The sequence below is a fragment of the Zosterops lateralis genome (genome assembly GCF_965231275.1).
Source record: "Zosterops lateralis genome assembly, chromosome: 9".
NCBI classification, from domain to species: Eukaryota; Metazoa; Chordata; class Aves; order Passeriformes; family Zosteropidae; genus Zosterops; species Zosterops lateralis.
The window spans coordinates 28,568,230-28,582,094 of NC_139769.1; the positions used below are offsets into that span (position 1 = coordinate 28,568,230).

General features: G+C 58.7%; 1 protein-coding gene across 1 annotated transcript in view; it reads left to right on the top strand.

Annotated features, from left to right (window-relative positions):
• Nucleotides 1-1,460: 1,460 nt before the first annotated feature.
• Nucleotides 1,461-13,865, top strand: part of CACNA1E (calcium voltage-gated channel subunit alpha1 E) — a 91,393-nt gene continuing 78,988 nt past the window's right edge. The window contains exons 1-3 of the mRNA XM_083867143.1: nucleotides 1,461-1,727; nucleotides 10,130-10,235; nucleotides 10,685-10,824. Of these exons, the coding sequence (XP_083723269.1) occupies nucleotides 1,462-1,727; nucleotides 10,130-10,235; nucleotides 10,685-10,824 (512 nt within the window). The 5' untranslated portion in view covers nucleotide 1,461. The remainder of the gene's footprint in view (nucleotides 1,728-10,129; nucleotides 10,236-10,684; nucleotides 10,825-13,865) is intronic.

Genomic DNA, 13,865 nt, shown 5'->3' on the forward strand with positions numbered 1-13,865 from the left:
AGGGTCAGAGACACCCCCACCCCCATGGAAGCTCCTGCAGGGGCACATCCAGCCCGGGTTGTTTACACCTCTTGGATGAGCCGCTGTTTCTTCCAGACAACATCGTGTGTCTAAAGGAGAATAGCGAGGTGTGGAGGCTCATCTGTATGCGAGTGAGCAGGAGGGCACTCCCCGGGCACCCGCTGGCATCGGGCGGCTCCGGCGGGGAGCCTCGAGCCTCGGCGTGTCCCAGGGATGGGAGGAGGAGGATGATGCATGTGGCCAGAGAGAGATGCTCGGTGCGGGCTGAGGTGGGGTGGGGGAGATGCAGGGAGGGGAGCCCCTCCCTTGCTCCCCAGTTTAGCCACTCACCTAAGGAGCACCGGCGTGCTGGAAAGCCCTCTGCAGCCAGGACTAGGGGGGGGGGGTGTGCGCGGTTCTGGCCGGGTGGGGGCTCCCCCATTGCCTTTGTTCCCTTCAGACCCACCCCTCGCCTCTGATTTTCCTTTGCGGCAGCTCCCGTGCTTGCCAAAAGAACGCACTGGATGGAGCGAGGGAGCGAGCCGGGCGTGCTGTGCGCGTGTGTGCGCGCTCGTGTGCGCCTGTGTTGCCACTGACTTCATTAAAGCGAGCTGTCCCCGAGCTGCAGAGGCGCGGCAGCCTTCAATTTTTTGTGGCCCGGCTCCTGCGGGAAGCCGCCGTCGCCCTGCGCGCTCGCTCCTGCCCTGGCAGCGAAGGGCCGGGCATCCCTCGCCCCGCCGCAGGTGCCCGCCCGGGGGCTCGGCCCCCGCCCCCGCCCGCTGCCCCGGAGAACCGGCAGATGGGCGGCCGGGCTCCCGCAGGATGCTGAAGATGGAGTCGGGAGGAAGGAGTTGGGCACTTGGCTCCAACTAGGCTGGACCACGCGGCAACCTGTTCCCCCGGCCGCGGCTGCCGCGCTGGGTGCTGTTCCGAATTGTTCCTTTGCCAGGGGCTGGCCGCAAGGACTCGCCTCCCTGCCCTTCCCGTGCCTGCTCTCCGCTCGCCTTGCGGCGGGGTTTTGGGGTTAAAAGGGGCTGCTTTGGGCTTGCGGGCAGAGCGCCGGGGAGGACGCGGCTGGGTTTAACCCCTTGCTTAACCTTGGGGGAAGGTGCTGAGGGGCTGCGGCCTCCGCTGGGCACGGAGGAGGAGGAGGAGGGCCGTTCTGGGGGGGCCGGGGGCTCGGTGCCCCCCGTGCCGTGCCCGAGGAGCTGAGCCGGTGCCGCACGTTGCCGCCTCTCCTCCACGCGGGTCCCTTGCTCCCCCGGAGGGATGGAGGAGAGACGGAGCTGAGCATCACCCGGAGAGGAGGAGGGGGCTGTGGTTGGGACTGCGCCCCGCAACCCCCTCTCTCTTCTCTCCCAACCCCCCCCCCCGCCCTCCCCCCCTTCCCCCCCCCCCCCCCCCCCCCACCCCGCCGCCTCGGTGCTGCTGCTTTGGCTCACCTGTGTGTTTTCTTCCAGGATGGCTCGCTTTGGGGAGGCAGTGGCCGGCAGGCTGGGCTCCGGAGATGGGGGCTCCGACCAGAACCGGAGCCGGCAAGGAGCTGCTGCCCCTGCGGGAGGGAGCCCGGGAGCCTTCAAGCAAACCAAAGCGCAGCGAGCCCGGACTATGGCTCTGTACAACCCCATCCCTGTCCGGCAGAACTGCTTCACCGTCAACAGATCGCTCTTCCTCTTTGGGGAAGAGAACATAGTCAGGAAATATGCCAAGAAGCTCATCGACTGGCCATATCCTTTCTGCAGCCCCCGTGGGCCCCCGGATTTGCCTCGGTGGCCGCCCCGGACACGTGTGTGGCACCGGCGGGCAGGTAAGGTGTGCGGAGAGGGGTGCCCCGGCCCTGGGGATGCTCTCCTCGCCCTGTTGCTGCTTCCCCTTCTGTCCTCGGCTCCTTGCCTGCTCCTGACAGGAGCTGAGCCCTTTCTCCCCCCCGGGAGTCCCCCAGCCCCTGCTGAGGTTTGGATTTATTAGCCCTCCCCGTGCTGATAGGGACGGGTGCTCTGATCCCTGCGTGCTTTGGGACGCTCTGTGTGTGTGCCTGGGGACGCGGGGGGTAGTGGCCTTTTCTCTGCGCCTCGATGTCTTGTGGAGTTTTGTCACCCCACCCCGCCCGGAGCCACCTGGGAGCCCGTGAATCTCCAGTCGCTGCTGGGTGGTGGCTCTGTCCCTCCCGTGTGTGTCCCCTCTGCTGCAGATCACGCCTGGCAGGGGCACGGCCGTCCTTGCCCTGCAGCCCCCGGCCCCCCACGGTGGCTCTGGGAACTGGCTGCCCCCTCCCTGCGGCAGAGAGAAGGATGTTGGAAACCTCTGGCTGTGCCCCACGGCCCTTTTTGGGGAGGCTGGTGTGAGGAGCCATGATTTTATCCCAGAGACCCCTCTCCTAGGGCAGGGTGGAGGGTGCAGATCTCTCCCACTCCTTCCCCTGTGCCTCCATCCTTTCATACCTCCCCACGCACCTCTCTCTCCTCCCACCCTCCCTGTGGGTACCCCTGGGCACCTTGGCTGCTGCCCAGCACCACAGCTCCCAGCCCTGCACCAACCTGGTGCCTGCTGCCCCCCGAGACACCTCCTGGGCTTTGCCCCCAGGGACGATCCGAGCCTGAAAACTTCAGCGTGGCCGTGCTTTGGCTGTGGGAGCCTCCCTGTGCCGTGTTCTGCAGCAGTGATTCCATGCAGCTCCTGCTGCTGCCGCCGCTTTCCCTCCCTGCAACTTGTTGGTTGAGTTCCTGGCTCCTCTGGTGGGCATGGGAGAGCTTTTCCTAGTGCCAGGCAGCAATGCCTCGGTTTGGTGCAACAGGTACCTCGGGGGAAAGGCTCTGGTGAGGCCTAGGGGTGCAGGACGGGTCATCCACCCTGTGACCTGTCATGGGGGAATTGTCTCTTTGCAGCTCCCACACGTCAGGTCAAGCCTCTGCTGAGCAGGGGCTGGTCCTGCCTGGGCAGCTGTGACATCTCCAGCCTTGAGGGGGTGACAAGGGCCAGCTTGGAGGGGCTGAATTCCCCATGGCATCCCTGAACCTGCCCCTCCTGGCAGTGCCCAGGGGATGGGTAGCTGCAGGAGCTCGGGGACGCGGTGAGCCCAGTGCGGAGCCCTGCAGGGCAGCGGCCAGGCCGGCTCCCTGCTTTTCCAGAATATGCCAAATTATTCATGAGCTTTTCCAGCGAGGCGTGGGAGGGCTCTCGCCCCTCTGGCTTTTGTTGGGAGCCAGAAGGAGCTGAGGTGCTGCCACTGGCCCGGCACTCCCGGTGTGGGCTGGGGTCCCGTGCCGGCGTGATGTCTCATCTCCAGGCAGCCACTGTCTCCTAGAGACTGGAGCTCCACCACCACCACCACACAAGCAGAACTCCCCAGCATTATTCTCCCCTGGAATTTGCAATGCATGAGGGAGATGGGCTCATTTTGTAATTTTTTTTTTTCCAGAAGTAAGTGACATATTCCCATGTGAGTGCTGGGAACAGGCGTGCTCCAGGCGCGGGAGCTCAGCGTTCCTGCCTGTCCCCCGCCCGGCTGCCATCTCTTCCCGAGAAAAACGCATCCACCCTGGATGTTTCTCTGCACCACTGGAGTTTTGAGGGCTTGGGAGCGGGCAAGGCCTTTTGGTGATAAGTTTGGTTAAACTGGCCAGGCCAGTCGTTCCCATCCTTGTAGTTGTAGCCTGGCACAGGCAGCCGGTGCCTTTTGGTAGGGCCAGGAAAACCATGTGAGCACCTCAGCTGCCTGGCCTGGAGCCCATGGCACTGCTCCTGGGTGAGGGTATTTTGGGAAGGAGACTACTGGATCTTGGCCATGGCCGGTAGGAGCTGCTGGCCTTGGGAGGGCGATGGGCCAGTCCGGGTCCCATGGGTCAGGATGGGCACAGCACCAGGGAAAGCCAAAGGGGCTGGAGAGGAGTGCAGGGTGGAGTGGAGGCTCTTCTTCATCCAGCTCTGGTTGACTAGGTAATAGGGCTAAAAATATCTGGTGATTCAGGCCTGGATATCTGCTGGGTAACTGTGTAATTATAACCAGCAGCCTCTGCAGTTTGGCTTCCCAGTGTAAATAGGGATGATGCATGGAGGAGAAGGAGGAGAAATACGAGCAACTGGGATTGGGATGCAGCTCCATGGGAGGCAAGTCTTTGCCCAGCTCCTGGCTGGAAAGCCCAGTGCCTACACTGAAGCTGCTCTTTTAAAACTGATCCTACCCAGACCATGGGGCAGCTGCTGTTCTAGCTGTAGGAACATCTCCTTCTCTTCTCCTTGGGAAATGCAGCCTTGTCCTCCTGCCTGCTCTCCTCCTGCTGATGGCCAGGCCTTTCACCCTGATTTCATTTGTTTGGCTGCCTGGAAGGCTCCAATTCAGTTAGTACACGAGATGGGCTGCAGCTCATCTATATCTGCTCCGTTCCTCATCCGCTTAATCACATTTGACCTGGATAAGATCCCTCTCCCGCCCCAGGAAGGCCAGATGACATTGTGTGGCTCTGGCTGTGTCCCCAAGGACAGCATCTGGCTGCAGGCTGTCCACTGCACCTACCCCCAGTGTGGCAGGCAAGGAGGATGTCCATCAGGACCTTGCTGTTCCCTATGGTGAGGGATTTCACCTATCTCGGCCCCTTTGAGGACCAAATCTGGTCTTGGGCTGGCCTAGAGCAGCTGCAGTGCCCTAAGAGCCCCAGGGCACATCCCCATCCCAACAGTCAGAGGGATTTTGCTCCATGGGAAGCCCACCCATGAGTGTCTGCACAGTTTTCCTCACCATGACTCTCACTGTGACCTGGTGCTGTGTGGGCAGTGCCCCTTGGGGACCCTGGTGATGTCACTCCCTACCTGGCCAAGCATCTCCTGCCCCTTGGCTTTTTCCCCAGCCAAGATTCCGGCAGGTCTCGCCTTCCCAAGGGAAGAGCCTGTGCCATGTCGTGCCATCCTTGGGCAGCTCCATCCTTGCTCTCCCCAGGAACATTTCCCCCTTTCCCTTCCCCCCTGCCCTCCCATCCTGTTTTCTGTGCCCTCCATTCATCAGATTTTTAGAAGGTTTTTTTTGGGAGGGGCGAGTAGGTGTAATGGCAGGTCCATCTCTTTGACAGCCGGGGAGAGCGAGGCTGCCTGTCAGATGGTGAATTTAAACAGAGGCAGCTGTTGTCATGGTGATGCCAAGTTGCATCCTGTTGCTGTGGCAACCAAAGTTAAAAAACTGATGTTAAGGCAGGAAAATCACATGATGTGGTCCTTTTTTGTTTAAAAAAAAAAAAAGGAGGAGGAGAGGAGAGAGATTTGATTTTCAGGGTGAGGTGGGGGAGAAGGAGACGCTTCTCCATGGAGCTGTTTGCACGTGGCAGGCAGGCATCCCACATCCCGCATCCTGCATCCCTCATCCCTACGGGAGCGGCGGCAGTGTGGGCAGCTCTGCCCCGCTGGACTCCTGGCTGTCACTGCCTTGGCTTTAACCCCTGATGAAAACCAAACCACTGCATTGTGCAGCCATAAAAGCAGCAACAGCTGTGACTGCAGAGAGGGAGCGTGTTCTCCCGTGTCCATGCAGTGGGACTGAGGCAGGCTGGGTGCTCCAGGACACGAGCACTGCCCAAGCCCACATTCACCCTCCTGAGCCTCTGTGTAGCAGGCATACAGCAGCAGCTGGCTCACTTTCAGAGTGGGAGGATTTGGGGTCTGGATGTTGCTTTCTGTCCCCATCCCAGCATAGATGATCTGGGGGGCAGAACACAGGGATAGAGACAGCCGAGAGGGGCCATGACTCTGTGGATAGTCTTATCAGTGGAGGGAAATCCCTTGTGTCCTCAGGGACAAGCCAGGGAGGTACTGTGGGGATGGGGAATCCCAGAGTTGAATTAGGGCCACTCACAGGCTTTGCTCTACTTGGCACTTACGTTTTTTTCTTGGAAACCAAAATCCTCACTTGCCCAAAGAGGCTGTGGACTCCCTGGAATTGTTCAAGGTCTGGTGGGATGGGGCTCTGAGCAACCTGGTCTAGTGGAAGGTGTCCCTGCCCATGGCAGGGGGTTGGGACCAGATGACCTTTAATGTCCCTTCCAACCCAAACCATTCTATGATTCCATGAAAACAGGTTTGGAGAGAAGCTTGCTCTTTTTCCTGCTGGGGTGTGGAGCTGAGAGGAGGAGGATTGGGGCATCCTAAGGGTGGATGCTGAAGATGTGGATCTTTCATCCTGTCATGTTATGTCTGTGTGGGACAGGCAGCAGTGCTGGGACTGGGACCAGCAAGATGAAGTCCACAGGTGTAGGAACTGAGACTTTTCCTCATTGACATCTGAGAAGCAGGGAAAGCCCCTCAGAGCAGCAGGTCCCCAGGGAGGCATGGGGAGAGGTGGGAAATAGAGACAAGACTTTTGAGGAGATATTGGAACCTGGATGATGCAGGCATGGACAGGGGTTAAGTTGCTCCTGCTCTTTTGGTGGCACTGGAAGGCAGGATTCCCCAAGGCGCATGTGGCCTCTCTTCTCTGGCTCCTCTGCTCCTTCCCTGCCTGCCTGCCCAGGAGTGGAGAGAAGGGACTGGGAAGGGGTGGAATAGAGGGGAGGTGTCCACAGCTCCTGTCCTTGCCTGCATCTGGGGAGGGATTTATCTTGTACCTAACCTCCTGCAGAGATTGCATCAATATCCCATCATAAACCCATAAACCCATCTCCACCATAAACCCATGTCCAGGGACTGGAGCTGGGCTCACTCCCTGCCTCCTCTGGCTGGGCTGGCTTGGGCTTCTGGCTGGGGAGGAAGGTGAAGAGAAAGGAAGGTCACAGCTGGAAGATCTGCCAGTGGCCAGACATCTTCCTGACAGACCCGCCAAGGAGCTCCAGCTCCAGGCATGGGGTTACCCACAGTGGTTGGGATAACAGTGCTCTTGTATCCAGGTGGTCTGGGGGATGCCCCATGGCCTGGGGTCACTGTCCCCACCCCAAAGGCACGGGCAGGGAGGCGTGGAGCTGCAGGTGTGGCGTGCACAGGGATCGGCCGAGTTGCTAAGGAAACAAGTCAACGGTGCAGGGGAGAGAGCATTGGGTAAAGGAGATAAATCAATAAGAAAACCTATTTTTATCGGCTCCCTAATGATCCTCCAGGAGAAGCCAGACGGAAGAGGAGGAGAAGGCTGGAGGGAGATGGGCTCTCATTACCAGGCCTGGAGGGAGGCGAGGGCTACTCTGCATTTTGGGTGGCTGAGAGGTTGTGTAATTATTCATCTGATGTGGGAGAAAACAAAGCACTGATAGGGGATTGTCCGGTGGGCTCCAGCCCTGACTGGGAGGATGCTTGCTTGGCACAACTAAAGAGTGGGGATAAAATATCCCTCAGTTCAGCCAGATGTTCCTGCTGTCCCTTGGGAGGTTCTTTTCCTCTTGGTCCCTCAAAACCTGGCACAGCTGGAGCTCTGGGGGCTGGTTTGCATGGGGTTGATGTGTCACACAGCTCTGGTTTTGATAACCCAGGCTCAACTCCTCGGGAAACTGGGGCAGTGGGGTTTGGGGAATCACTTTTGGCAGTGACCTGGTGCTTAGGTCAGTGCTTTGGGGAGTGACTGTCCTTTTAGGCTCAGGCAGGTGGGATGGGGCTCTGAGCACCCTGCCCTAGTGGGAAGTGTCCCTGTCCATGACAGGTGGGAACAAGATGGTCTTTAAGGTCCCTTCCAGCTCAAGCCATTCCTTGATTCGATGAGATCTGCTCACCCACTTGCTGGAGGTGGAGCAGGAGCGTGGTCCTGTGCAGGGGTGGGACAGATGTGCACTGCCCTGGTGCTTTGAGCCAGATGTTGGCGGTCCTGAGCCCCCCAGGCACTTCTGAGCGGGGCTCCCACGCTGCTCCACTTGTGTTTTCCCCACCTGGGTGTCTCTCCCACGGGAAGAGCGGCTGTGGCACGGAGCACTGCGGGATGCTGGGCGGGCTGAGCCGCGCCGGGGCGGACAGACGGACTCTCCGCGCCGTTCCCACACTTCTCATCTAGGCAAATGTGCCTGGTGCCTGGGGAGCTGCTGCCCCGCCCCACTAACACGCTGTTTGTCTCTTAAGCCGGTGCTAATTGCTCGCAGACTTTCAGGAAAATGATACCAAAAGATCTCAAATAGGCTGGTGGCCCCGGGCCAAGCGCCGCGGTCGGCTGGAGCGTGCGGGCAGAGGTGGGAAGCAGGGAGAGGATGTGGTCTGTGCCGGAGCCATGCGCTGAAATATTCACTTGTGTTGAGCCTCAGAGGAAAACTTTTGGAGTCTGGGTCCCCTCCTCAAGCACAGGGAGCTGCTTCTGCTCCGTGCCTGGCTGGCAGCGAGGTCTGAGGCAGCAGCAGGGAGCCCTGCAGCCTCTCTCTTTGGGTTTGCCTCTAAGTTAGCCGCCATTAATTTCACTGAGTGGCCTTTTAAATGCCCTGGGTGTATCTTTCCTGGCTCTTCATCCTACCAGGTTAAATACATCCCAGCTCCCACAGGCTCTCCTTGGCTGCCTCTCCTGGCATCTCTCTGGGGACCTGTGTCTATGCCCATCCTGCTCCTGCCTTGCCAGCATGCCCAGCATCACTCCTGCTGGGATCACTTCATGCTTTCCCATTTCCCTGGGACACTGGGGTGTCTCCTCTGGCCTGTGGGCTCAGGGCCACTGGTGGAAAGCATTTCACTGTCATCAGTGGCCAAAAGACGAGGTTGGAAAAGACAAAATCCCCCCTTTTCCCAGGGCTGATGGGATGGGTGTTGGACACCTCCTTGCCTCACACGTGTCAGCCTGAGGGTGTTGACTCTGGAGAAGCCTGTTGTGGTGGGGAGGGGCTCAGCCAGTCTGGGATGGTGGGAGTGTGGATGATTCCTTCATGGGCAAATGCATCCCAGGTGGGATCACCCACCCCTTTGCACAGACACGAGCTTTGGGAAGGTGGCCTGGGTGCTGGTGGTGACAGTAATGGAGCTGTTTTGGCACGGAGGGAGTTGGAGTCAGGGGTGTGCTGCCTGCTGCTGTATCGCTCCACATTTAGTTATTGAGGGCAACAGGCCTTTTATTGTGAAGAATTGGGAGAGATGGATGGGAGGTTGGAAAGATATGGCCATCCTGTCATTTGGAAGTCCTTTGTTTCCAGAGCTCGGCAGTGGGCCAGGCAGGGGAGAGCTCCGTGTCCCTGCCTCGATCCCATGAATCAAAAGGCAGGAGGAAGATGAGTTTGGGGTGCTTTCCTGGGTGTCAACCTGCCCTTTCCTTCCCCAGCTCCTCAGACACCAGCATCTGCTGCTGCTTGTCCTGGCTCAGGGTGGCTCCTGGAGAAGGTTCTGTAAGACCTAGGCATGGATGTAGGATTTAGGATTGCTCATAAGGGTCCAGCCAGATCGTGCTGACAAGGTGCTGCTGCCCCTTGGGGACTTGCTGGGGTGTGGCTTAGCTGGGATAGCTCCATGGGGAGTTTCCACCCTGCCTGAACTGAAGCTCACACCCGGGTGCCATCAGTGCCTCGAGCTGGGAGTGCTCAGCCAAGTGCTCTCCAGCTCCCAGTGCCCAGTCCCAGGGCTCGTCCTGCTGCCCACAGGCTGCTTGGCAAGGGCAGAAGGGGGGCTGATCCAGGTCACATCCCCAGGACTTGCAAGGGATGCTCCATCCTCCTCAGGCTGTGCAGGTGCTTCCTCCCGCAGGGATGATTTAGAACAAGGGCTGCCAATACCTTGTGACACCTCCGTTTTCTGATTTGTGATGGAAAAGAAAAGGAAAACAGGGACATGTCAGCTCTTGACAGCAGGGAGAGCCTCCCTGACTGCCAAGGATCATGCCAAACCTTCTTCCAGGCAAAGCCCAGCCTGGTTGTCCCACGTCAAACCTTGTGTCCACCTCCTGGGCTTCTTGCACGAGCAGCATCTCTCTCCCATGGGAGTTTTCATCCCAACAAAGACTGGGATGATGGCTGATGTCCCATGAGCTCAGGGAGGAGGTGATGAGGCCCAGCAGGTCTTCAGGGAGGAAGGTCTTGGGGGGCTCTCACCCCTCTCATTTCCAAACAACACCGAAGCGGGTGTCACCCTTCTGCCTGTGAGCAGCTTGTGTGGATGTTCCCGTGGGGAAAGCAGCAGCAGTGGCTGAGCAGGGGAAACCAAGTGTGGGCTGGAGGGTTGGGGGGGGTATCACCCACCTCTTCTCTGCTCCTTAACTCCCCTCCACTCCCTTCGAGTACATGATCCTGGCGACCATCATTGCCAACTGCATTGTGCTGGCCCTGGAGCAGCACCTCCCCGAGGATGACAAGACGCCCATGTCACGGAGATTAGTGAGTACCCTGTGCCCATCCCTCTCTGCCCTGCACTGGTGGGCTGGGGGCTGAGCCAAGGGCAGCCACACAATCCTACCAAGCAATTTCTTCTGATTTTGGGGTGGCCAGACAGGAGGTTTCCTCCTAGGACTAGCTCCCTCCTGGGACTAGCTCCTCCAGCCTTCCTGGGGCTGCTATAACGTATCCCTTCTCTATGGGAAGGGTTCAGGAAGGTTTAAGGCCCTTAAAAAGGGGTAGGAAAGGGCTGGGCAACCTGAGTGTGTCATAGCCACCCTCTTTTTCTTTCTGAGGTTGCTGCTGGCTGAGAAAAGGCTGAGAAAACTCCCAAAGCAGATGATGGGTCTGGGGGAGGTGGGATGGGACACGAGTTGGGTCACTGTGAAATGCTTGCTGCTGTGTTTGCTCAGCCCCCCTCTCTCACTGGGTCACTGATTTCACTCTGGCAGGAGAAGACAGAGCCCTACTTCATTGGGATTTTCTGCTTCGAGGCTGGGATTAAGATCGTGGCCCTGGGGTTCGTTTTCCACAAGGGCTCGTACCTGCGCAACGGCTGGAATGTCATGGACTTCATCGTGGTCCTCAGCGGGTGAGCTGGGAGCTGTGGGGCCACTGGTGGGGGTGTTGGGCCTGGGGGCTCATCCTGGCCAGGACACAAGCTCCAGGACATGGGGAAAGCCCCTGGTTTGCTGTTGTCAGTGGTGTTGTCCTGATGAGGGAGGGGAGGACGGCTTGCTGTGCTGGAGGTGCTGTGTTGGCTTTGCTGTGGACACTGGTGGTGGGATGAGGTTCCCTAGAGGGGCAGTAGGGCTGCCTCTGAGGCCACCATGTCAGCTTTCCTCACCTGGTGGCCTGTCACCCACCTGAATACAAGGCAGGGTGAGGACAAGGTGGTGGCATGACCTGATAAGCGACTGGATGTGGTCTGGGAGAGATTCTGGTCAAACCCTACACAGGGAGGGGGAAAATCTCTTCTCCTCTTGCCTTCCCAAGCACTTTCCAGGCTTGCCCTGCTGCTGGAGGTTTGGGAATGAGGCCTGGGTAGGGTCACATTCCCAGGTGAGGCTGCTCATCATCCCAGCATGCAGCAGTGGTGCTGGGGGTGGTGGCACACAGAGCTTCTCAGGTGCTGCTGGTGTCACCTGCCAGGGACATGGCCCAGATTTGAGTCCTGCTTGCAGCGTGCTGGGCTGTCCTGGTGACACAGAAAGGAGCAGGGGCATTTGGGCTTGTGTTAGCCAGCTCTGGCAGTCAGCTTGTGCCAAAGCCCCCCAGGGTGACCCCCTGGGCCCCTCTCTGTGTGGAGCGCAGGTGGGGCCTGGATTGTGGCCATTTATTTTTGCCTGCTGATGGAAACATCACGCTCAGAGGAGCCGGTTTGATGTGTACAAACAGATGGTGCCCATGGGTCTGAGTGCTCCACGAGCTTTGCTGGGTGCAGAGCAGCTGCAGGGCTGTCTGGGAAACTGAGGCACAGAAACCAGGCAGGGTGCCTGGGGTCTCTACAGAGCTTCTTCTGCACAGTCCTGACTCTTGGTTGCAGGGTGATGGCACCATGTGGGATGTGACACCTGGTTGGGTGTTTGGAGGAGGAAGAGGAGGGCTGAGCCTGCTTCTGCTGGGGTGTGGTGGTGGGTGCTGCTCGTCCATGATGGAGAGCTGCAGGTTGGAACTGTGCACGAGGGGAGGCTTGAGGAGAGCCTGCCTGGGGACATTTTGACTCCCTTGGTCCAGCGGGGAGCTGGATGGCCTTGTTGGGGGGTGGGACCATGTCACCTGGGAATGGAGGGTGCGCTGGTGGTGGGTGATGCTTCTGATGGGCAGCAAACAGGCGGCCTGTGGGAGGTGCAGCCCTCGCATGGGAGGCTGCTGCTCTCCCACATCTGCAGAGGGACTCATGGAGAGGGTTCTGTGGCTCCTGGGCTGGGCAAAGGGGCTCACATCTCTGGGGACAGGGGCTCACACCTCTGAGGACTGCATGGGACACGTTGGTAGCACCAGGAAGGGCTCTTGGCCCCACTGGGCTGAGTGTGGGGGAGGCAGCCAGGGGGCTGGGAAATGCCCATCACCTGTGTCCCAACCCGGGCATCCTTTGGGACATGGGCCAAGGGTCAGCACTGGGCTGGGAGGAGGGGCTCAGCAGGGCCCCCTGCCTGCCCTCCCCACGGCTCTGGGCTGGCTGCTGTAAGGGAGCTGGTGCTGAGTCAGCGCTCAGCAATTACTCACTGGCAGAAGCCTCGCCAGCTCCTCCCGGTGCTGGGCTGAGCCGGGCCCCGTGCCAGGGAATCAATTGTCCATGAAGGGCTGTGAGCACCGTGCTGGCCACCCTGACAGGAGGTACCCACGTCCCCTCAGGACTGCCAGCGACAGGGAACAGCCCTCCAGCGTCTGCTTCCCCACCACTGCCCCCTGGGAGCCTGGTGTTTGCTCCAGCAGAGTGGAGGCCTGCCCAAGGAATGCCCCTTCACCTGCTGGCTTTGCCCCAGCAGGCACTGCTGGAGTGGCCTCACTGACCTGTTGGGGTAAATTCTACTTTATGGTGGGTAGAGGAGGCAACCCATGGATTTTCATCCTGGGCTGGTTTTGGGGTCACTGGGATCAGCTGCAGCAGGTCACGGGCTCCTCTGCACTGCTCAGCCCTTCCTTTTGCCCTGCAGTGCTGCCAGAGCTGCTGCTCCTCGGTGCCATGGTTGCGCTTCCCATGCAGGAAACTCTCGCCTGTTTAATCTGCTGAATTATTGGCAAATTCCTGCAGCAAAATAATCCTTGGCTGGCAAATGACTTGCAAACAGCTTGTGGGAGAAGGTTTGCACTTGGCGGCTTGTTCTGTGCCGGTTGCGTAAGGCGGGCTTCGGGACCGACCGCCTTTGAGGACTCAAACTTTCTGCCTGATGAATGTAAAAGTGCCTGGATGCGGATTTGTGAGATTTGGTGGCCGTGGGGATCTTGTTGTGGCTTGTCAAAAGGCTGTGGCCGTAGTAGAAGGGGTGATGTGGTTGGAAATGCAGGGTAGCACTTGCCTCAGAATGTGCTGAGTGGGTTTGGATGCTGCTGCATCCCAGAAAAAATATCCATGGGAGCAGGACCCATCTCAGGATCCATCCATGAGGGAGCCAGCATTACACTCACTGGCCCTCGTTCCTCCAGTTGTGACATAGGGTATCACTACTCCTTTCTGGATTTATTTTTTGCCATGTGTCCAATGGGAAGGTCCTTAGTGCAGGTGGCTTCATGGTTGCAGACACCATGCTGGGATTTCTGTGAGCAGTGGGATTTTCTTCACCCTCTCCCTGCTGTAAATAAGCCTAATGAGGGATTTCTCCCATGAGCAGCCTCCCGGGACCCTGTGCAGGAGTGGATGGCACTGACTAGGGTTCAACTGGTGTTTGCTTCTTCTGTCAATAAATCAAAATTTTTTTTTTCATCTCAAAGGAAATCAACACCCACCTAAAACTCCCTGATGCTAAAGCTTCCACTGGGGAACTAATAGTCACATTTGTAAACCTGCTCTGTTTGTAACCTGTGGTTTCCAAATCATCATTGCTGCCTGAGAAAACAGCCTGTTCTCCCCCAGCTAAAAATAATTTCATATGAAAGTGTGCATAAAATACCTTTACTCGTTCTGAGGCA